Source organism: Urocitellus parryii, chromosome 7, assembly GCF_045843805.1.
Source record: "Urocitellus parryii isolate mUroPar1 chromosome 7, mUroPar1.hap1, whole genome shotgun sequence".
Classification (NCBI taxonomy): domain Eukaryota; kingdom Metazoa; phylum Chordata; class Mammalia; order Rodentia; family Sciuridae; genus Urocitellus; species Urocitellus parryii.
In genome coordinates, this window is record NC_135537.1 from 33,134,211 (window position 1) to 33,158,248 (window position 24,038).

General features: G+C 29.7%; 1 protein-coding gene across 37 annotated transcripts in view; it reads right to left on the reverse strand.

The window, feature by feature from the left end:
* Rims2 (regulating synaptic membrane exocytosis 2) overlaps window positions 1-24,038 on the reverse strand; it is a 586,271-nt gene that overhangs the window by 138,419 nt on the left and 423,814 nt on the right. For 9 of the 37 annotated variants that reach the window (XM_077801031.1, XM_077801033.1, XM_077801028.1 and 6 more), the window contains one exon: window positions 19,129-19,161. The exons of 25 other annotated variants lie outside the window; for them this stretch is intronic. In XM_077801031.1, coding sequence (XP_077657157.1) covers window positions 19,129-19,161 — 33 coding nt within the window. Of the gene's footprint in view, window positions 1-19,128; window positions 19,171-24,038 lie in introns of all 37 variants that reach the window. 3 more of the 37 variants (XM_077801029.1, XM_077801039.1, XM_077801042.1) reach the window with 2 other exon arrangements.

Sequence of the window (24,038 nt, forward strand, 5' to 3'; positions counted from 1 at the left end):
CATTTTTCTATGCTGGTCCTTTGCTCTACCTATGGAAAATAGTACAGAAATAGTATTTTGGTTTCATTCAGTTTTTTTTCCTCACTGGAATGAAAAACAACTTAAAGGAATCAATGCAAATAGAAAGGCTGTTTACTCATTGAGAAATGGACCACACATATTTTTTTTCCTCACTGGAATGAAAAACAACTTAAAGGAATCAATGCAAATAGAAAGGCTGTTTACTCATTGAGAAATGGACCACATAATTACTAAACTTTCTTTCAATTATTATCCTATGCCTACTCTATAAAAGGAAAATAAGTGATGAAGTGGAAGATTTTTGTTCTCTTTCTCTGAGTCACAGTACAAATTTGCATATCCTGCAATAAAAAATAATTACTTGACACAGAACACTTACTAAATTTCCTCCCCACCTTTTATCTGTTAATTTCTTTCTGAAGTAGTCTCAGAATTTTCTAAGACATTTGGGGAAATGATGGTTATAGGTTTAGAAGGCAAATTTATTTAGGCATCTCTAAGGTTCATGTTCTTCTGTGTGATAAACAATGCTTAAGACATCTTAGTGGTTTGATTCAGTTTTGAAATCTGAGTATACTTTAAAATTAGTCATTATATGTTTGAAAGCAAATAAAATATTAAATCACTTTCAAATTGTATTAAATGTGATTAAAAAGGTAATGTGACAATCAGATTTCTTGGACAAATACCTTTACAACAGAAGTTTGTATATTTGTGTCTATCCAAGTGATAATCTGTTAATGTATTAAGGTAATATTCATGTTATCTAAAAATCTTATAAGTATAAATTATTATCTAAGTAAACTAAGAAAATATTTTCCTGTTTCATAAATACCAAAAACAGCTCTGCATTTATATATATATATATATATATATATATATATATATATATATATATATATACAAATCCTCTTGAATTCCATTAGTTTTAGTATTTCTACAAGATAAACTGCATTTTATCAAAACTTATATTATTGGCTTTATTATAATGCATTTGAATTATTCATGGCCTTTTTTCTACTTTAAAAAATTTAAGCCACAGAACATTTAAGGTGCTAAATCTGAATGTTCTAGAATTTATAAATATCTCAAATTACTTGTTTTTCTCAAACTTAAAGCTCTTTATCCATTTTCAGGAACACGCTCATCCTAATTTAATGTGTTCCTTAAAATCATAATCTATATTCTGAAAGTTATTTATTTTGATACAAGCCATTTAAGAGGATTACTTTGTGTCTTGGACTATAACTGAACGGTAGAATGCTTGGGTTTAATCCCCAGCACACACCCCCCCACACACACACAGGTTTACTTGTTCTTAAATCAATAAACTAAGTCTATGGTATTTTTGAACTTAAAAAAATATTTAATATATCCAGAAAGTTAAAGTCATATTGATGCAAAAAAAAAGTTAACATATACATGGACTTCTAATTCAAAGACCTAGCTGAACATGTCCAAATTAGGTACCATCAAGCCAGTGAATGTGTAAGAGTCAGCATTTGCATGTACAATACAAAGATCATCAGCACACCTTCTGTGATTTCTATAGCACACTGCAAACAGTAATAGTTTTGATTTTGCTCTTCCAGACACACACACACACACACACACACACACACACACACACACACACACAATGCTCTGTGGTCCCAGAGTAACTTCATCCCCTAAACTACTTTGAACAAAGTACACAGGTTTGGCAGTGCTGTGATTCACGATGAAGTTGAATACTGTAATACATAGGACTGCTAATTCAGTCATCTTGTGAAATTTGAACAAATACTCTCATCTTGGAATTTTAAGAGGAGAAACTATTAAGCCCAGTACAAAAACTCAAGAAAGAACCTCAAATTTTGTGAAAATTAAAAATTTAGAAACCCATCATTATAGACTAGTGGAATTCCAAGACTTTCTTATTTAAATTCAGAAACTGCACCGGGTACTATTCCAAATTCCACTAATTTAATGGTTTTCTTCCATCATTAATTACATATTTGTCCTCAAGTTAAAATAAAAAGTACTTCCTTTAACTGAAATAAAAACTCTAAGTGCCAATCAGTTTTCTGAGGACCTCTGATGCAAATAATCACATCTGTAACTCTTTTGTTTATTATGTCTTACAAACCAAGATCTATCTTGACATGATTTGAATATAGAAAACAAATTTATATTGTTCAAATTTGTAATAAAATAACATCAAGAATTTATGAAATCATCATTAAACATTTGTATTTTATAACCAAATTTATTCTAAATCATATCCTTTTTAAAGTGCATATTAAATATTTTCCAGTTAAGAATTAAAGATATTTGTGCCAATTTGAGGCTTTATTTAAGAGTGAAAGAGTCCCAATCTCAAACTATTTCCTATTGAAGCTAACCAAATAATTTATAACAAAATAGACAAAATATAGAATTAATTAGTTTTTATAAAATACATGTAATGATAAAATAAATATACTCTTAATACTAAATCAAAATATTACTTGAGACTTTATTCTAATTGAAGCTCAACAAGTATATTACTTACATAGAAGAGACATATTTCAAAGTTAACTATTCCCCACCAAACCACTGAAGAAAGGAAAAAAATACTTTTGATAGTTATCCTAAAGAACTCCATTTTACAAACATTTTTCCTAATAAAAGTGAAAAGAAGAGAGATACAAATAACACATATTAAATGATCAAAGCTAAGAGAGTCAAATTATGTACTTTCCAAATGCTACATTGATCATTTAGATATGAACCAAAAAAAATGCAATGAAGAAAAGATATAATCAGTGTAGGCAGCTATTTGCATACAATTACAAAACAGAAAGCATGATTGTATTAAATTTTAAGGTTCAGTGGAACAGACTTTAAAAGTAATAATGACTTCGTTCAATAGTCAGAGAAATAAGTATGGAAATTATTAAATTAAAATGACTCATGAGAAAGAGTGTGTAATATTTTATATCATATTTTTATTTTAAAAGGCAGTGCAATTCAGGAAGAAAAAATGGCTTGATTTTATCGAATGTTTAAGTATATGTTCAAGATATATTAACTGTAAAAAATTTTTTTCAGAATAGTAACAGCTGTTAAAAAAGTAAAACCCATTTATGTGAAAAATTTTCAAAGTCTCTGCTGTACAACAGCACTGTTACTTAAAGATACAACACATTTGTATATATATTAAAAGGATTTAAAGGGATCATATTTTAGAGCCTGAAATTCCACTTTCCACTATTTTCCCCAAAGAAATAAGTCAGTGTGCAAAGATGTAAATGCATTTATCCCACCATTATTGGGTAATTGTGAAATCCTGGGAAAAAACATCCTAATTGTGCAAGGATAGGTGATTAGATATCTGCATTATGATACATCTGAAGAATATTATGCATTCATGAAAAGTGCTAGGGTGGTGTATTAGTAATTAATAATCTATAAATATAGACAAAATTAAAGATATTGTAACTTATAAGTATAAAAAAATTAAGTGGAAAATGTGGAACTATAGTTTATAAACCATAACTGTAAAACTATACATATTCATGAAATACATGCCCATGACCTAGACAAAAGAGAAAGGGAGTAAAAACATTTGAAGGTTTACATATTGAAATGTTAGCAGCTATCACTATACATTTGAAGTAAGTATAAGTGCTATTTGGTTTCTATTTGTTAAACAAAATTTATACAAAGAAGTTCATATTATCTCCACCGCTCCCCCCCCCCCCCCCGCCTTTTGTACCAGGGAATGAACCTAGGGATGCTTAACCACTGAAACACATCCGCAGCCCTATTTATTTTTTATTTTGAGACAGGTTCTCACCATGTTAGCTAGGGCCTTGCTAAGTTACTGAGGCTGGCTTGAACTTTTAATCCTCATGCCTCAGCTTCCTAAATTACTGGAATTACAGGCATATGCCACCATACCTGGCTCATCTTATCCATTTTGAAAATGATGTTTGCATTATGATCTAATAAAAGTGTTTTGAAAGTCAAAGTAAAAGGCTTTTTAAAATACAGATGTGCAATTATTCATTACTCAGCTTAATAAAATGACATAATTTGGTTAAGGGAAGCATTTAGATATATTAATTGAAAGCATACATAACAAAAATACTTCTAACTGAACAAAATAGACTTTTCCAACTTATGAATATCAATACAAAAATTAATTTTGTATGTTTTTAAAGTTTCCACATTAGTATTTTCAAATATAGGATGAGAAATTATGTAACAATATTTTTAAAGGTATTCGAAAATCATCTGTCCACAATCACTTGCCTATAATGAATTTTCAGATATTATTTTTTGGTGGTGCTGGGGATTGAACCCAGGGCTTTGTGCATGCGAGGCAAGCACTCTACCAACTGAGCTATATCCCAAAGCCTCAGAAATTGTTATATTGAAACTTCACATATCATATACTAGAGCATCATTTAAATAAGTACCACTTTTTGCTAGATCAATCAATAACTAAATGTAGATATAAGGAATAATAAAAACTAAAACGCATTAAATTGAGAAAAGCACGAAATAAATAGTTCATAAGACTTACACATTACGTGCCAAATTACTTCAGTATTAGTACCAGGGCAAGCAGAGGTATTTAATTATAAATAGCAAGAAAAACATAATCTTAACTGTGCAGCTAACATAAGTTTTGAGAAATACTTATTTGCAAATTAATCAATTTTTAGAAATTTTCTATTGAGATCACTAGGAACTGACACATTTCAAATGAAAGAATATCATTTTGATTGTTTATAATGTGTTTGCTTATAAAATAATCTTTACTTTGCCTCCAAGAATTCAAGAAGTTTGAAATTCATAAGTGACAAATAGAATTAGATGAAAAATAAGTGCTCTAGAAATTAACAAAATGGTTATACTATTTGAGGCTCATGGTTATGATCTCTGGTCTTTTCAATTTGGTTCTAAACCTTAACATTCTATTTTAGATATTAAGTTTCTTGTTAATTCATGTACTTGTGTGATGTTTATCTTTTAATTCCTACCATATTCATTAAATAATACTTCAAGGGAGATGCTACAGACAAGTTTCATATTCCTTATAGTCAAAAAGAAACACACTTGAACTACTTTGGGACATAAGTATAACCTAGAAAACAGTGTAATATTGAAATCTAAATGCATTGAACAGACTAAACAAAATTGAATCATTTGGAAGATTAGATTTTAGCACCAGTTTAGATTTCAACATTAAAAATCAGCATACATTTGACCCATGGGAGAAAATCAGGGTTTGTACTTGGAATGTGCAGTGGACATAATGAAGATAATCAACTTGAATCAAACCGTGTAATATGATGTATTAAGAACTATGTAATGTTTTGAACGACCAATAATAAAAAAAAGAAAGAATTGATGGGGTTTGCAACTACCCAGGTTCTGATTAATGGGTATATTTATAATACGTACCATTAAATAAAATCTTAAAAACAGCACTGCTTTAAAACGTAAGAGAGAAGATTTGGATTGGAATCTTAACTTAATAAATCTTACACTACCTTTCTAGACATTAAATTCCTTATCTGTAAAATGAATAGGTCTGAACCAGATACACTTTATGATTACCCATGCTGTAAAACTCTCTGGTTGGTTGATTTTGAAGTTAAGTGATACCTGGCATTTGTTGTGTTATATTACCATGCCAATTTCATTAATTGAGGTAAAGTGATCTAGAAATTCATAATGTGTTTGCCTTGGGATTGCATTCATTAAAATTCTCTTAATAAAATGTGCTGTGTGTGTGTTGTGTGCGTGTGTGTGTGTATGCCAATGTATTCCTTCATTCAAAATGGAATGAAGGCAGAAATTATGTAAGGAGACAAGGAGAGAAGGAAGAAGAAATAGAGAAAGTGTGAGCCAGAGCCTGGAAGACATAGAGACACAAATATAGATTATATTGAATAGAGTTCATTAAAGCAGGAACTTTAAAAGTTGATTAAAGCAATATTGTAGACAGTGTATTAGGTTAAAATACAACTGTTTTACTATATACACTTTTTGTTGTGATGTACAGTGACATATTTTGGAGCAAAAACTACTGTTTCTAATAACTATTTTAGCTTGTTAGTCACAATTCCTGTGTCTTTGACATAACAAAATGTATTTTAGAATGTAAACTAAATTTTAAAATGAAAGTTCTTCAAAGAAGGAATACAAAGTCATTAATAAAATTGCTTCTAAGAAAAAGATTAACTTTTTTTGGTGAAAGATGCAAAAGAAAAAATTTTTAAAAAGATACAAATGAGTCAGATTCATTAGGTTAAAAAACTATACACCATTTGTTATATGCTTTAGAATATTGTAGCTTTCAGTGATGATTAAATATCTACATTAAGGGAGTTATAATTCACAAAGTAGCAAAAATTATTACCCTGTGCAAGTGCTACCCGCATCTTGTCATGTTTTGATATGAATTAACAATGATACATTATTTGTCATCTGGGTCCAAATTAACATAATCATAAGATATATTTCAATTACATTCATTATTATACATATTACAAGACTATGTAGAAGGCTTGAAAAGAGCATAATAGACATTTAAATGCATTTTTATTTTTACATTTTCATTTAGAAGTAGAATCAAAATATACTTAGAATTGACAATGTTAATTTAAAAATTATGTAAAACTGAAAATATCCACATCATGTACAAAATGAGATAAGACCTATGATTAAAGGGGACTCATATGATTTTAATTATGTATACTGGAATTTAAAAAGTTGAGAATATTTCCTGTATTACAACAGAATACATATGCAAATACATTAATGTTGTGATTTCCTACATCCCAATATTCTTTTAGCCTTATTATTGGTACTGTACTTTTAAAAACATTGTCAGAATATGCCTGTAACTTCATGATAGAGCTTTTGCCTAGCATGTGTTAGGCCCTGGATTAAATTCCCAGCACCATAAAGAGAATAAAAAAGACTGTCATGGTTCCAAACACATGGCAAGATTTTGGAATTTTTAATTAGTCAGCTATTTTGCTGAGAAAAAAAATGTGTTCATTTAAAGTTTTTTTCCATATCAAGAATCTAACAAACTCCCAAATATTAGTAGCCTTGTATTAAAAATGAAATGGTAATAGTGATAACCAAAATGCTTAACCTAAGTTATGTAACTAATAAAGAGGAAAACCCATACAATAGAATTCTCTCCCAAATTACTTCTTATGATATTGGATAATATTCATGTTGACTACTTCTACACTTTTTATTTCAATATTTTTAAGATTCCTATGAGACCTTACAGGTCAAATAAATTTAACTTAAATTTGATATGGTATTAAATTTGTAAGTTAATAATGAAAATAATATCTTAAACAGCATATGTCAAATAAGATTATAAAACTGACTGGGAAATTAAACTTGTGAAAACTTTTAGAGAAAAATTAAAATTTTAATAGTTAAATTAAGAAAAATCACTAAAATAATTTAAATTATGAATTCCAATTACAAATGCAAGTTTACAATGCAAGAATAAGAAAGAATTTGTAATAATGATTTCCTCTTTTTTTCCAGAGTTATCATCCTAGCAAAGGATTATACATTTGGGTTATGAATTGTAATAAAAAGAAGCTTGTGTAGCAATATTGTAATTGAAAGGAAAGAAGCATATTTTAATTTTAATTGTATCATTTTATCTATATTGACTAAATATTTTATAATGTGACATTTAATTTTTTAATCAAATTAGGATCATCATTAAGTTGGAATAATTATTTACAATAAAAAAGGAAATATTTATGTATGGATTTGAAATAGTACTCTTGCTCAGACAATAAATTGTGTTTTTCCCAAAGATTTTGCTGATGATTGTAGTTGGTTTAAGGGTAAAAGAATAACTAACTATACAAAGAAACAAATTTCATGTAGTATTGTTACACTACAATTCAAATGTATTTATCTTAAATGTTTCACCAATAATAAATATATTAAAATAATAAATATATTAAAATAAATATATTAAAATAAATATATTAAAATGTTGCTTCTCAAAATTCAAAATTAAGATGAATAAAAATCGAATGAGGTTACTCTTAGAGGAAGAAATATGAAGATTAGAAAAAGAGGAATCAAGAGAGACTAGACTAAGCTAGAGAAACTGGAGTGAATTTTAACCTTTCAGAAGTCCCCATATCAATACTAGTTACATTAAAGATCCTTCATAAAGCTTGACAGTAGATACAAGTTGACTTCCACTGACATTAAATCTCCCATTCTCTATTCCTCTCTTCTTGCTCTCATCCTTCCAGTATTTTGCTCTTCATACCGCCCTTTGCATAATGTGCCCCTTCTCTGCTTGGACTTCCTGCTTTTAACATTTCCACACCCTTCACTGTATCACAGGTAAGGCCCTATTTCATAAGATTAAGGATGGGTTCTGGCACAGAGCCAGAATGTTTCAGTTCAAATGTCAGCTTCAAATGTTTCAGGCAAATTATTAAAGAGATCTTGTATGTGTTTGTAGCTGTTATACCCTCAGTATCTAGAAGGAAGCCTGGTACATCAATGTTTTGTGGATATTTGTTGAACAAAGGAAGTTTTAGTAAGTGAACTCTAAATTGACCAGAATAAGAATTTTAGGAATCACCTCTCCTTTATGTAAGCTAATTATGTTGCATCATAGTTTAATATGCCATAAACATAACTAAGGAATGATTTTAGTATAGAATAGTCATATTTGCTGGATATGTGAATATTTTATGGAAGATTTTAATAGTCTCTGTCTTGAATTTTTATTTCAATCAATATATAAAGACATATATTTACATTATTAGCACACTAATCTAGAATTGACTAGAGCAAAAATGTATATTTTTGTATTAGAAAAATATTGAAGAAGAGGAATTTGAATAGTTTAAAGAATTCATGATTGTACTAATAATATTAGCCACACACATTAGAAAAAATTTCTCTAACCTTTAACTTAATTCTGTATGAGAAAAATCATAGCTCACACCCTTTTGCTTATTTTCCGTTTTTGGAATTTATTTGCTTGTTCTTGTAATGGAAAGGTTTTCATTTTGGCTGGTCATTAATTTTATTTTCTATAGATTATAAGATATATATATATATATATATATATATATATATATATATATACCCTCTTTTAGTAATAAGGAAAAGGAGATGTGGAGAAATTAGGAGACTTTTCAAAGATAATGTAGGTCTTAAGATCTTCATCCTTTACTGCTATACTGACATGTCTTTAGATAGATCAACCGGTAATAAAACATTTTTTACTGTTCTTTTTTTAAAAAAAATATGATTCTATTTTGCTTTTAAATATGTTTAGAATTAGGTAGTTTGTCTTGGTTTTGGTACTACAGATGAACAACTAATGTGGTCAATTTGTATACTCTAATGCTGAGTTCTATAAAAAAAATTTCTATTTTAAAATAATCCTAGAAATGGCTATTAGCCAAACTCCACACTAGTTGACTGTTTAGAGATTACTGATGTATTAAATGTAAGATTCAAAATCGTATTGCAAAACATATAGTTTTGCTAGTAACAAACATAAATCATAAGTAAAGAGTAAATATATTTGCCTGAAAAATTTATCTTTTGGCATAATTTTAGTTCAGTGGTTAAAATAACTGCCATTCTTTGATTATCTTCTGTGGACAAAATTCTGTAACAAGTTCTTTAAACATATTACTTTCAGTGATTTCACATTGCAAAAGATATAGTTGAGTGTTTCTAATTTTACACCAAAATTTCTTAATTTAAATGGCTGCATATTTATATAATTTATGTAGCTGTTTCATTAAATAACATACCTTTTATTGTTCTAAATAGTACTTTAGTGAGCATTTTGTACATATGTTTTTATTTTGAATCTTTATTTCCACTGGATCAAAAGTCTTTAAATATTTTTAAGGCATTTGATTTATATGGAAAATTGATTTATAGCAAGATTATACTAAATTTTACTATCATTCTGTCACACGTTGGTTTTTAAAATCAGTGAAATATCACATCTCATTTAAAATAATATTCATTCATTTGGTTATCATTGAAATAAAGTTTTTTCAGGTAATTACTTTCAACTGCATTTTTTGATTAAGGAAAATGTGTATAGAGATCCTTCATCAATTTTTCTATTAGAGTTTGATGGAATATATAATTTATTTATAAAATGTGTTTCCCAACTCCTTGTGTGTTAACTGATTTGTTATCATTTTGCTATTCTCAATTTGATACCTGTCACATTGTAGACAGTATCTCTCTAGCTTTAAATTTCCTGCATTGCAGATGATGAAAAAGCATTCAACAAAATACAACACCCCTTCATGTTTAAAATACTAGAAAAATTAGGGATAACAGGAACATATCTCAACATTGTAAAAGCTATCTAAGCTAAGCCCCAGGCAAACACCATTTTAAATGGAGAAAAATTTAATACATTCCCTCTAAAAACTGGAACAATACAGGGATGCCCTCTTTCATCACCTCTAGTTAACATAGTTCTTGAAACACTGGCCAGAACAAGTAGACAGATGAAAGAAATTAAACAGATACAGATAGAAAAAAAACCAACCTCAAATTATCACTATCCGCCAAGGATATGATTCTATTCTTAGAAGATCCAAAAAATTCTACCAGAAAAATTCTAGAATAAATGAATTCAGAAAAGTAGCAGGTATAAAAACAACACCCATAAATTAAAGACATTTCTGCACATTAGTGATAAATCCTCTGAAAGAGAAACTAGGAAAACTACCCTATTTACAATAGCCTCAAAAAAAAAAAAAAAAAACAAAAACAAAAAAACAAAAAACCTTGGGAATCAACATAACAGAAGAAGAGAAACATCTCCACAGTGAAAATTACAGGACACTAAAGAAAGAAATGAAAGAAGACCTTAGAAGATGGAAAGATCTCCCCGTTATTGAATAGGCAGAATTAATATTGTCAAATGACCACACTACCAAAAGCACTAATGCAATTCCAATCAAAATCCCAATGACATTCCTCATAGAAATAGAAAAAGGAGTAATGAAATTCATCTGGAAAAATAAGAGACCTAGAATAGCTAAAGAAATCCTTAGCACGAAGAGTGAAACATGATGGTGGCATCACTAAAAAAGACCTTAAACTATACTCCAGAACTATAGTAACAAATCAGCATGGTATTGGCATCAAAATAGACTTGTAGACCAATGGTACAGAATAGAGGAAACAGAGACAAACCCACATAACTACAGTTATCTTATTTAAGACAAAGGCACCAAAATCGTACATTGGAGAAAGGATAATCTCTTCAACAAATAGTGCTGGGAAAAAATGGAAATCCATATGCAACAACATGAAATTAAGCCCCTACCTCTCACCATGCACAAAACTCAACTCCAAATAAATCAAGGGCCTAGGAATTAAATTAAACCAGAGACCCTGTGCCTAATAAAAGAAAAAGTAGGTCCAAATCTTCATCATGTTGTATTAGGACCCAACTTCCTTAATAAGAAATAAAATTAAGACTCAATAAATGGGATGGATTCAAACTAAAAAGCTTCTCAACAAAAGAAACAATCAGTGAGGTAAATAGAGCCTACAGAATGGGAGAAATTTTTTACCACACCCACATCAGATAGAGCACTAATCTCTAGGATATATAAAGAACTCAAAAATCTTAACACCGAAAAAACAAATAACCCAATCAATAAATGGGCCAAGGGAATGAACAGACACTTCTCAGAAGATGATATACCATCAATCAACAAAAATATGAAAAAATGTTCAACATCTCTAGCAATTAGAAAAATAGAAATCAAAACCACTCTAAGATTTCATCTCGGGCTGGGGATGTGGCTCAAGCGGTAGTGCGATCGCCTGGTATGCGTGGGGCACTGGGTTCGATCCTCAGCACCACATAAAAATAAAATAAAGATGTTGTGGCCACCTAAAACTAAAAAGTAAATATTAAAAAATTCTCTCTCTCTCTCAAAAAAAAAAAAGATTTCATCTCACTCCAGTCAGAATGGCAGCTATTAAGAATACAAACAATACTAAGTGTTGGTGAGGATGTGGGGAGAAAGGCACACACATTGCTGGTGGGACTGCAAAATTGGTGCAACCACTATGGAAAGCAGTGTGGAAATGCCTGGAAAACTTGGAATGGAACCACCATTTAATCCAGCTATCCTACTCCTTGGTCTATACCCAAAGGACTTAAAAATACTAAAGGGACACAGCCACATCAATGTTTATAGCAGCACAATTCACAATAGCTAAACTGTGGAAGCAAACTAGATGCTCTTGAGTAGCTGAACGGATAAAGAAAATGTGATATATACACACAATGGGACATTACTCAGGGGAATAAAATCATGGCATTTGCAGGTAAATGGATATAGTTGGAGAATATTATGCTAAGTGAAGTAGGCCAATCCATAAAAATCAAATGCTGAATGTTTTCTCTGATATGAGGACACTGATCCATATGGGAATGTGGAGGGCATGGGAGGAATGGAGAAACTTTAGATAGAAAAAATTTTTCCTTCATTACAATTTTTAGGAGGGCTTTTGCTTTTTTTCAGAGAAAGGATCTTTTATGCTTTCATTAAAACATAATAAACTTGAGCTGGGGATATAACTAAGTAGTAGAGCATCTGCTTAGAATTCAAGAGGCCCTGAGTTCACTCCCTAGCACCACACACACACACACACAAAAAAAAAAAAAAAAAAAATTTAAAAACTTTCAACATAATAAACTCTTTAATATAGTGGTAGTTGATTAAGGTTCCTAAGAAGTATTCAGCAACCAGCACAAAGTCACATCCCTAGTGAGTGGCAGAACCTGGATTAGAAGTAAGGCACACCTATCTGACTTCAATGCGCTGGCTCTTTCCACACAACTGCAGTGCCTCATTCCTTATTATGCACAGGTTTGTTTGTATGACAGTTATCCCCTGATAGTATATTTGTAATGGATACAATGAAAAGAATTAGATAATAGAAAGAATAACTACACAACCAAATGCATGAAATTCAACAGCCTATTCAAAATAATTCTTTTAATGTATTTTCACTAAAAAACAATAGTTTCACTTATATAGTACTTACTATGTGCTAAACACAACTTAAGTGTTTTGCTTAATATATATATGCTAATTTAATGTTTGCAATAATCTTTTGAGGTGGTCTTATTATTATCCCCTTTTAAAGAAGGGGAATCTGAATGATAGTAACACTCTCCAGATCACAAAGTAAGAAAGCGATGGACTGATTAGGCAGTAGAGTTCCAAAGTTATGCTTTTACACTTCTTCTCAGAGCAACATTTCTTACAGGAACAAATATTTCACCAATTAGCTGAAAATTTTAGGACACAAAGTTAAGATGGACAGCATACATAAGTAAAACTGAATGCTATAGTAGTAAAAATTTGTGAATAATATGTTGAAAATTTACTAGTAACATCTTAAATTCATGATTTATCATCCAACAGAGATGGACTTTTATGTCCACAAAGAACTAAAAAATAATGTTTCCAAAACCTGCATTTAAATGAGTTATTTATCCTGTAAGTAACTATTGAATTCTGTTTGGGTATTTCTACTCTTTCAAGTTTCTAGATTTTCTAAAGTCTACCATTTGAATATTTATAGAATTTAGTGAATTGAAATTGACCACTATATTTTATCTCTAAGAGCTGTCATATAAGATGTGATATTTACATATATGTATGCACATATATTTTTCATGTGTAATAAAATATTTAATCTTAAACTTATATAATAGAGTTGACACTTTATGCTTCCTTATAAACAGAGTGATGTGTATTTTCTACTAAGATTTCAGAGTACTAGGGTTATGGTTTTCATGACTGAGAAAATCTTGAATATCACTGTCTTAGACTTTCATCAAGAAAATGGAATTCATTCAAAATAGGATGTAATCAGTGCACAGAGAATATCAATAAAATGCGCAGATTATGTAATAAGATTGATAAATTAATAATTGAAAGATTAGAAAAGTTCAAAAACAGTTGGAATGTGAATTTGTATGTGTACATACATGCACATATAAAAGTACACAGCATTCGAAACATGTCATATGGGCTAAGAAAATCTGACAAGGACTACAGTAAAAGTTTTAAATGATACATGCTATAATCTGAATGTTTATGCCCCCACCAAATTCATACATTGATGTCCTAACCCTCAAGGTGAAGGCATTAGGAAGTTGGGCCTTTGAGAGATTATTAGGTTATAAGGATTTTGAGAGACCTCTTGCCCTTTCAGCATTGTGAAGAAACAGGAAAAAGATGCCAGTCCATCAAGTCCTATCCAGAAACTGAATCTGCAAGCGCCTGAATCTTCAACTTCCTGGTGTCCATAAGTATTAAAACTAAATTTTTGTATATAAGCCATCCAGTCTATGACACTTGGTTATAGATGTCCAAACAAACTAAGACAATACAAATTAATGGAAACACTGAGTAATCCGTGAAATAAAATAAAATCAAACAAACCAACCAAAAAAGGGACTGTATTTGTGTGAACTTTGCAATTTTTTCTTAGCCTAATAGGAAGTGTTATTAGGTTCTATAACAATTATTCTCAATTGTTATTTTATTAGTGTTTGAAATCTATTCAACTTGGATCATTCAGCCTTTTAAATTAACATTAGTATCAGGGAAACCAATGGGTAGACTTGCAAAGTAATTTTTTTACATGTTTTCTAAAACTCTTGAGGTACCACAGAATCAATTATAAATAATAATTAATTAACATAATAATATAAAAATAAATATTATAGTACAATGATTTACCTGAGATGAGAAATGTTAAAAAATATTTTGATTTTGAGATTTTTTAATGAATAAAATGGACATCTTACACAAGCACTAAAATTGTCAGATATTTAAGTCTAAAAATAATTCTGACAATTTGGATAGTTAAAACAGGTTTAGAGGTTGTAGATCATATTTTTTAAAGTTTCATCTGTATTGTTAACTGTGTTTAAAATGACCTCTAAGACTATTTTTAAAAATTAGATATAAAATTTCATAAAAGAAAAATGTAGTATAGGGGAATAAAGTACATTACTCCTTATTTAAAAGAAACTTGATTATGATTTCCAAGTACTAAATCGGTATTTTTTTGATTTGTTTTGTTTGCTGCTTCAAAATATGTGATCAACTTCATTCCTTCATTTATTCTGTAGAATTGCATTGCAGTGTGAGTGTACTTGTACATATTATCACAATAGCAGGTATTATAATTGTGGCTTAAAACATAAAACAAACACTTTGACCTAATATGTTAGGGACATGATTAGATTTATGAAATTATTTTTCTATCATATTGTGGGTGTAATTATTAAAGGTTTTATTGATAAAGAAAAATAACTTACATATTCATTAGAGATGAGGTCATAGGCTAAGAGACCTCATCTCTCTTTTTTTGGTTAAATACTCTAGTCAGTTTATGAAAAGCCTTCACTTCATTTTTCTTAAGTGAAATTCATTCTGAATTGTTTTTTAACAAATTTACTGCTTTCTCTTCTCAAAAATCTTTTTTTTTTTCTCTTCACCTCTTATTACCTTCTCTCTGTTAAGCTCTCTTATTTCCTTGGAGCAGAATGCATTAGTCTTCATTTATGAGCTTAAGTGATTTTGTGGAATCCTAAATACAATGCTGGGTAATAACAGACCAAGTCCCCATTTTCAGTATTGGGGTCTGCAATAGAAATTCAGAAAGTTCAGACTTCAGCTTCCCCAGAGCAGGAGAAATAGAGGTGTTAATTAGATGTATAAGTATAACTACACAATTTATATCAAGACAGACTTCAAATTACATTAAATATGAAAAGTAACTTATAACTTAATATTCGAAAACAGTGAAACATTTCTTTTCCTCCATAAAGTTAACCTCTTCATATATCCTAAACACCACTTAATTTTTATAAGGAAAACTGTTTTCATTATTAATCCTCTCCTCTGCAGAATCTTTAAACTCCCTCAACCAAGTGTGTTCCCTCTGTCTTTATTCCTATCATGAAGTGTCCTTTGTAAACCTGTAAGTTGAATATTTGAATTTTCTTCTCTTAGCTTAACTTAAATTCCTTGTCCCCTTATATTTCCACTAAATCACACAATTAATTCCTTCCTCTTCCTAGCACTCATTCTTTTCTTAACATTTTACGAACTGTACTGTGAATCTTACCTATCCTGAGATTCTTTCCCTAATACTTTCTGCATTGCTTAGAAACATTCTAAGTCTATAATTCTATTCTTTTAAATGAAATGCTGTATATTCTCAGCTTCATCATAGAATGATATTTCACCTCTTACTCTAAATGAAAAGTTGACCCTCAACAAGAATACTAGCTCTCTCAAAAATGCTTTAAGAAAAAGCTGCTCAAAATCTTGTAACATGTGTATGTACACACAACAAAAGTGGTATCAGCATTCTTTTGGGTCTGCATTGCTGATTCTACATGCTTACATTTCTAATGTCATATAAAATCTACTTCTTTTATGTTCATACCACTTACTCCCTTGATTCTATCATCTATATTCAAGGCAATTCTCTTCATCCATTTTCTATCAATCTTAGGGAGTGACTATAATCTCTGTATTAAAATTCTCACATCAAAGTTTGTTGCTTTATCTTCTCACACTGTAATACAAGTTCCACCACAGAAACCCAATCCCTAAATAAAATGTTCTATCTTTACACCATTTTGAAATGTTCAACCTCTGAGAATTCTGAACATCATTAAATCATGATAACCTAAACTCAAACTCATTCATTTTCATATTCTTGGTAAACACTCTTTCCCATCTTCCATCGTAGTTACTCTTAACTGTATAATTTTTCACACCAGCAGAAACCCTGGCTTACAATCACTATTCTCACTTATTTCTTTTCATTGTTTCCCATCTCCTTTCCCTTCCTTCTTCAATTTGACTTACATCTCTAACAACTTCATTGAAATCAATCATGCAAAGATCATAAATGATTATTTTTATCATTTAACAACTTATTTGTCTTTCTCCAGAAGTTGGTTCTGTTGATAGTACTAATTCTTAAATTGCTCTTTTTATTGATTTTTTTAAAATAAATGACAGCAGAATGCATTACAATTCTTATTACACATATACAGCACAATTTTTCATATCTCGGGTTTTATATAAAGTATTTTGACACCAATTCGTGTCTTCATACATGTACTTTGGATAATGATGTCTATCACACTCTTCTTTTAATATTAATTTTTTAGTTGTATTGACATAATACCTTTATTTCACTTATTTATTTTTATGTGGTGCTGAGGATCGAACCCATGGTCTTACACATTGGAAGCGAGTGCTCTACCGCTGAGCCACAACCCCAGCCCCTTGAATTGACATTTTTTCTTGAATTTTCCACTTTCATGGATATCCTACTGTCTTTAAAATATTCTTTTCAACAGTTTTCTGGATCTTATTCTTTCACACATTCCCTAAGTAAAATTAAAAATTGGTGATCCCCGAATTTCAATTCTTGTCTTGCTTCTTATTCTTCATATATTACTGACAATTCCATGTATTTCAATGACATCATTTAAATGAGGAATCTCTGTCTCTAGCTAAGACTTTTCTCCTGAGTTTCGGTTTCCTATATCCAATGAATACAATTATATCTTTATATCTGAATATTCCAATGAACCTTAAACTCAACCCATCTCAAAATGAACTCTATTTTTCCTGAAAACTTGTAAAACCTATGTTACCTATCAAATAGTACCACTTTATATATCCAAAGATTATATCCAAAGATTACAATAACCTAACATTATCTTATTCTTCCTCTTTGGACATCAGTAATGTCCACTGGATGATTGATTTGTAGATTCTACATCGTCAAATAAATTTTCACATACTGACTGCTTCTACTATATAATTTAACAGATCATTACCATCCCTTATGCAATGTCTGCATAAACAACTTCTGTTTATATAAATCTAGTCCTTCTTTTACATACCTGCTAAAGTAATCTTTCTAAAAGTAAATATCTTACTTTATTTCCATTGCTTTACATGCTTCAATACCCTACAGAATCTTCATGAATCCTATCCCTGCCTTCTTTTGCCCAAACTTATTTGAAGCATTTGGATATATTGCTTTCTTTGCCTTAATGCTGTCTGTACAACATTTTTTAGTTTTTATATTCAACTCAATGGTCATGTCTTCTATGAAGTTTTTCTTGAATTAACATCCATTTTTCTTAAGGGGAAATACTCTCATTTTCTCTTATGATTTCACTGTATTCTATACAGGGGGAATTTTTACATTGTATTTATAACTAATTATTGCCTGTTTTTGTTGGACACACACCAAAAAAAAAATATAAAAGGACGGGGAGCTGTTTTGTTCATCCTGTTATTTTACAGGATGAACACCTGGAACAGTACCATATAGCATGTGTTGAATAAATTAGCACTAAATGAATAATTGAGTTTCAGTTTAAGTCCATAAATTCTTTCTGTCCATTTTAAATGATTTTATTTGACTTTATAACTTTGAGAATATGTTGTCAGAATCATTCATACTGACACATAAACATAGCATGTTACCCACATCTTTTGATTCCTCAGTGATACTGAAAACTATTTTAGTTTTTTGGTATCCTCCATAGACTAGACCAAACATTGCTGAATTCATAACAGGGATAAAATACTTATAGAATTATGTAAATAGCTGAAAACAAATTTTAATGATAAAATAACCTTAAAAATAAATTATGATTAATTTATTATTAACATAGCTGACTTTCTTTCATGAACAAATGCATAAATATATATGTGTATATATATTATATCTGCAATAATCTATCTGGTTATAAAAATATATATACATATATATTACATAAAAATTACTTGTTTTACTGTTATCCAAATAGGAGCAGCTGTTGTTAAAATTGAGCATATAAAGACCTTTAAAAGCCTGCAAAATTGAACATTGTCTGATATTAGAGAAGAATGAAAAATTATGAAATGAGTAAAAAATGGTAAAAATTTTCTAGGACAAGTTAGATAAGTGGAAACATAACAAAGAAAAGCAGTAGAAGAGACAGACCTGCATATCTTCTCCTTGGGGAGTCCACTTCTTCTGTGATCACATCATGTAATGGACAGACATAGACAAAGGAGATGGGTGTGAGTGGATGTACTCAAAAGGTAAAAGTGACACTGAAGGAAAGGGTCCCAAATCATTTTGAGAAAGAATCCTGTGCACAGGTTGTAGGGAAGATATAATCAAATACATACCACACACACACACAAAAAGAATCATGTAAGGATTGATGGCAAATTACTTTAGCTACTATAGATGAGCAGAATCAGAAAAAATAAAGTTAGTGCATAAATAAAGAGTATCCAAAAGATTACAATTATTTTTGCACTGCCATTCTTGAACACTGATGCTGCAGAAAGATATCATTAGTAAAACCAATATTAGTTGTATGACCACATTTTCAAGCCGTTACTGAGGTCCATTGAAAATCTGTGGAAATTCTTTTAGATATTTAATTATCTGATGAAAAGAATTTAACTGAGTCATCATCAAAAAGAGCAGTCAAAATAGTTCAAAAATAGTTTCAAGAGATACCTATGCTTATTAAATTTCCCAAACAAAACAGTGTGCACATGAAAATAAAGTATAGTTATCTGGATAATTTCATTGAATAACTTGAACACAGCAAAATGTTATCATAAAATACTATGAACTAATAAATATAATACAAATCATTATGAGAAGAGTTGCTGAAATATATGGCTTTATTTTATTACTATAAATTCAAATTAACCTTCAATTTAAACAAAGTTTCTTTGGTCAGATTCCCTTTTAATTCCTATATATTCAGAATATTCTTGCAAAGACCACATTATAGACCACCAAAGTTTCTATGAAAATGTACCCATCCAACTTAAATATCTATTAAAATAGAGCACAAATTTTGGAATCACTTCTTTCCCCATTGCTAGTGAAGAAGTTCAAAAGGTAATTTATATAGTGATTTGAAAGCAAGAAAAAAAAATTCTGCAACTGAAGAAGACTGAAAAACCTAGCAAGTGAAGAAAAAAAGAGTCCTTGAAAATATTAGTAATGTTAATATGATTAACTCAAATTAATAATACAATACAAAAAGCAAAACATTTCCTATTTTAATTACCCATTTAGCTCTGAACCTGAGACCACAAAATTCTTAAACACAACAGTCAATTCTGTAATAGTTGTATGATGTTTTCTGAGCAATTTTTGGAAAAATATGTTGGCTTATCAATTTATTGAAATTACAACTCCTGAGAGAATTAGTTCCTATAACAAACTTATCTTTTATAAATAGTGAAAAAGGAAAAAAAACTTTCTACTTTTAAGATAAAGTAATAAGATGACCCAATATTTCTTAGGAAAAAAGAGAAGTTCTAGTATAAACTATAGAAAATTGAAACATAAGTGACACATATTGAAGCTAAATGATATTCTTTTATTATTTTATATGCACATTTTTCACCTATTCAAAAATCAGACACTCATCACAATTATATTCCAAACTGGAAGCTACTAATAGGAAAAACAAAACAAAACAAAAATATACTGAAACATACTCATACACATTAAAATGATATATGCTTTATGTTCTTTTTATTCCCAGTCCACCTATTTCTTAAAGAAGGTGAGACAGAATCATCAATGTTATATTAACAAAGGACAATGTTGATCAGTATCATATCTTGCTTATGGTGTACACACAGAATTTCCCTACCTACACATTTACCATTCTACTAAAATAGTTTCTTAAGATGTTAAAATGAAATTGGTATGAATTGAATAAAATAATTACTTATATATACTCCATCTCTAAAAATACATTTTAATTTTTTTGCAGAAAACATAAGAAATCCACACATAAAAGAAGCTTCTTTCTCTATCAAGTGTTTTTCTATATCTTGGAGTACTTTATGTATCATTGATGTAATGATTTTCATCTTATAATAAAGATTAAAAATATTAAATTCTTCTCAACTCTTTATTATAATAAGTAAGGGACACATGTAGAGTTCGAGTGACTTACCCAATGTCACAAAACAAGTTCAGTGGTAAAGCCAGATAGAAAAGATGGTTCCTGATTACCCAGTCAATTTTCTATCAACTAGATATTATAGGACCCAATAAAATATATGAAATAAAAAGTCAAACAAGTAAGAAATGAACAAAAAAAAATCCTCTCATGACATCCCCTGAACTGGACATTTATTGTATAGCATTTAATTAGAAACATTTTTAAAAAGAGGTACATGATACAGCCAGTCAAGTAATCCACCAATTCTTTCATTCTTGTAAGGAATATGGTAACACTTATCTCAGAACCAGTAATTAAAAGCAATTTTTAGATAATAATACAAAATTCATATTACTCATAATGGGATGAAAATGAAATACCTTGACCACAAAACATTAATTAAAAGTACCTGTTAAATCATTTTCCCATTGTTTATGTGAATATGATGTATTAATAAACAGATCACAACTAAGCTTGTGAAAAAATATCTTTACCAGAAAAAATGCTCATGCAAATCATAAGATCTCAAAATAGAACTACAGTTATAACAAGTGTAACTATTTTGGGGGGCTTTCTTGCCTTCTTTGTGGTTACAGTTTTATTATGTACTGTTTGCAATAAAATAAATCCTCATTTTAAAGGAGAAACTTACAATGGTTTCATTTCCAAAATTGTGTCTTACTAAAATGGTAACAAGCCATACTTATTTTGCCTGTAGTTTTATAATGAATAGCAGACTTTAGTGAATCTTGAGAGAAGAGTTTCCCTTCTACTTTTTCCATCTCTATACCATTCCTTTGATCCTTACTATGCCACAGTCCAATATTATACTTTTCAGTGCTGTTAATGACAATTTGAAAAAACTCTTCTTTCTTTTAACTAATAACCATTTACAGCCACCTCTATATCCAGTACACCAGAGTCTTCATTTAACCATGCAAGACCAGTGAAGAGTGATTAGGATAGTAAAAGTATTCTTTCTCTTAGGTATCCATCACTACCACAAATATGGCTGAATCTTTATTTTAGACTTAGCAAACATAAAGACTTTGTAAAGAGAATGTAGTATTTGTTTTTTGTTCATTACATCACATGAAATAAAAGATTTTCTCAAATCACAATGAAAGAAAAAACTTATAGAACAACCAGGCATGGAGGTCAATGTCTGTAATCCTTGTGACTCTGGAGGATTCCAAATTTGAGGTCAGCCTCAGTAACTTGGTGAGACTCTGTCTCAAAATAAAAAAAAATAAAAAGGACTGGGAATGTAGTTCAGTGGTAAAGAGTTTCTGGGTTACATCCCCAAATCAAAGAAATAAAAATATTTATAAAACACAATGAGTAACTCAGAAGCACTATTTCATTACTTACATTAAAAATTTTTCAACAAATATTTTAAATTTTAATGTAATAACAAGTTGCAAACTATAAAAAGTAAGGATTGATTTTTTTTAAGAGAGAGAGAATTTTTTAACATTTATTTTTTAGTTTTCGGTGGACACAATATCTTTATTATTTTTTATGTGGTGCATGCCAGGCTAGCGCGTTACCGCTTGAGCCACATCCCCAGCCCAGGATTGATTTTTAATAAAGCAAAATGCCATAATGTTCCCATGCATGTTCATATACAAACACTCCTTCTCTCTACAAATATCTACATTTTGTTTTTTTAATTAAAAATCTACCAAAATTTTTATATATAAAATCACTTTCATTAAGCATAAAAAGTATGATAAGGGGAATAAATATAATGTTAGCTGTTATGTAAAATTTTGTGTGAACCAAAAATTCTACTCTTGCCAATATAATGGTTTAACTAATACCATTTTTCAAATAAACATTTTATGGAGTTCAAACAGAAATGATAACCTGCAATCAACTTTACTTAAAAAGGCAATACATGGTTGCCTGTTTACTTATGAGTATAGTTTTCACCAAGGGTATGCAATATCTATTTGAAACTTTGTTGCTGTGCTAATGTTCCCACCTATCACCATTTACAACAGGCATACCTTAGTCCTGTTACCAGATTTAATTGTGCTTGAGTTGACATTTATCCTAAAGGAGCAAACATTATGTTTAAATATTCCTAACACAATGACACAGAAGCCTGAAGATTTTAGGTAAGAAACAAAAAACATTTGCACATAACTAAAAGTTATATGAGTATGAAGATAATATGAGGATTTATTAAAGGTAATAGATTTTTAGATTTTTTTTTGAGATGGGGAAGCTACTTTTCAAAAGAAAGCCTAAATAAACATGCATTTAGGAGGATCTCAGTGATACAAAGATAAGGATAGAGCAGTTTTAAATTTGTATATCTGCACTAGGTCCTAGAATCAGGCCCCTGTGTATAAAGAGGAAAGCCTATATTTACTTCTTAAGGTATGAGGAACATTTAACTATAAAATTTCATCAGCTGATTTATTTTATAAAACATTTACTTAATTTTTCTTACATCACTTTTCCCATTAAGAATAAACTATACTCATTCTGTAACAATCCAAGAATAATTAAAAAATACCTAATAATGACCAAGAATATAATCCTGATTCATTTTTCCAGACTGGATGGATTAAACTAGCATCAAATTAGAAAACCAGTTTAGAATGATGCTTTGGACTGACATAAATTGTTCCTACTTTAAAGAAATCCCAAATATTCAGGAATAAAAGGAAAAAGAAGTGTAAGATATGAAAATACTCAAGAAAAAATTTAAGTATAAAATTAACTAACAAAACACTTCACTAAATATTTATTTTCCTTAAAATAAATTTTATAAAACATGATCCAAGTTAAAATTAAGTAATGAGAAATTTCTAACTCTGCTATGATTATTTACTGTTTTTACTGATAGAAATTGCTAATCCAACTATTTCTGCATATTGTATCAATTAACACTATGAATATCAAATTATTA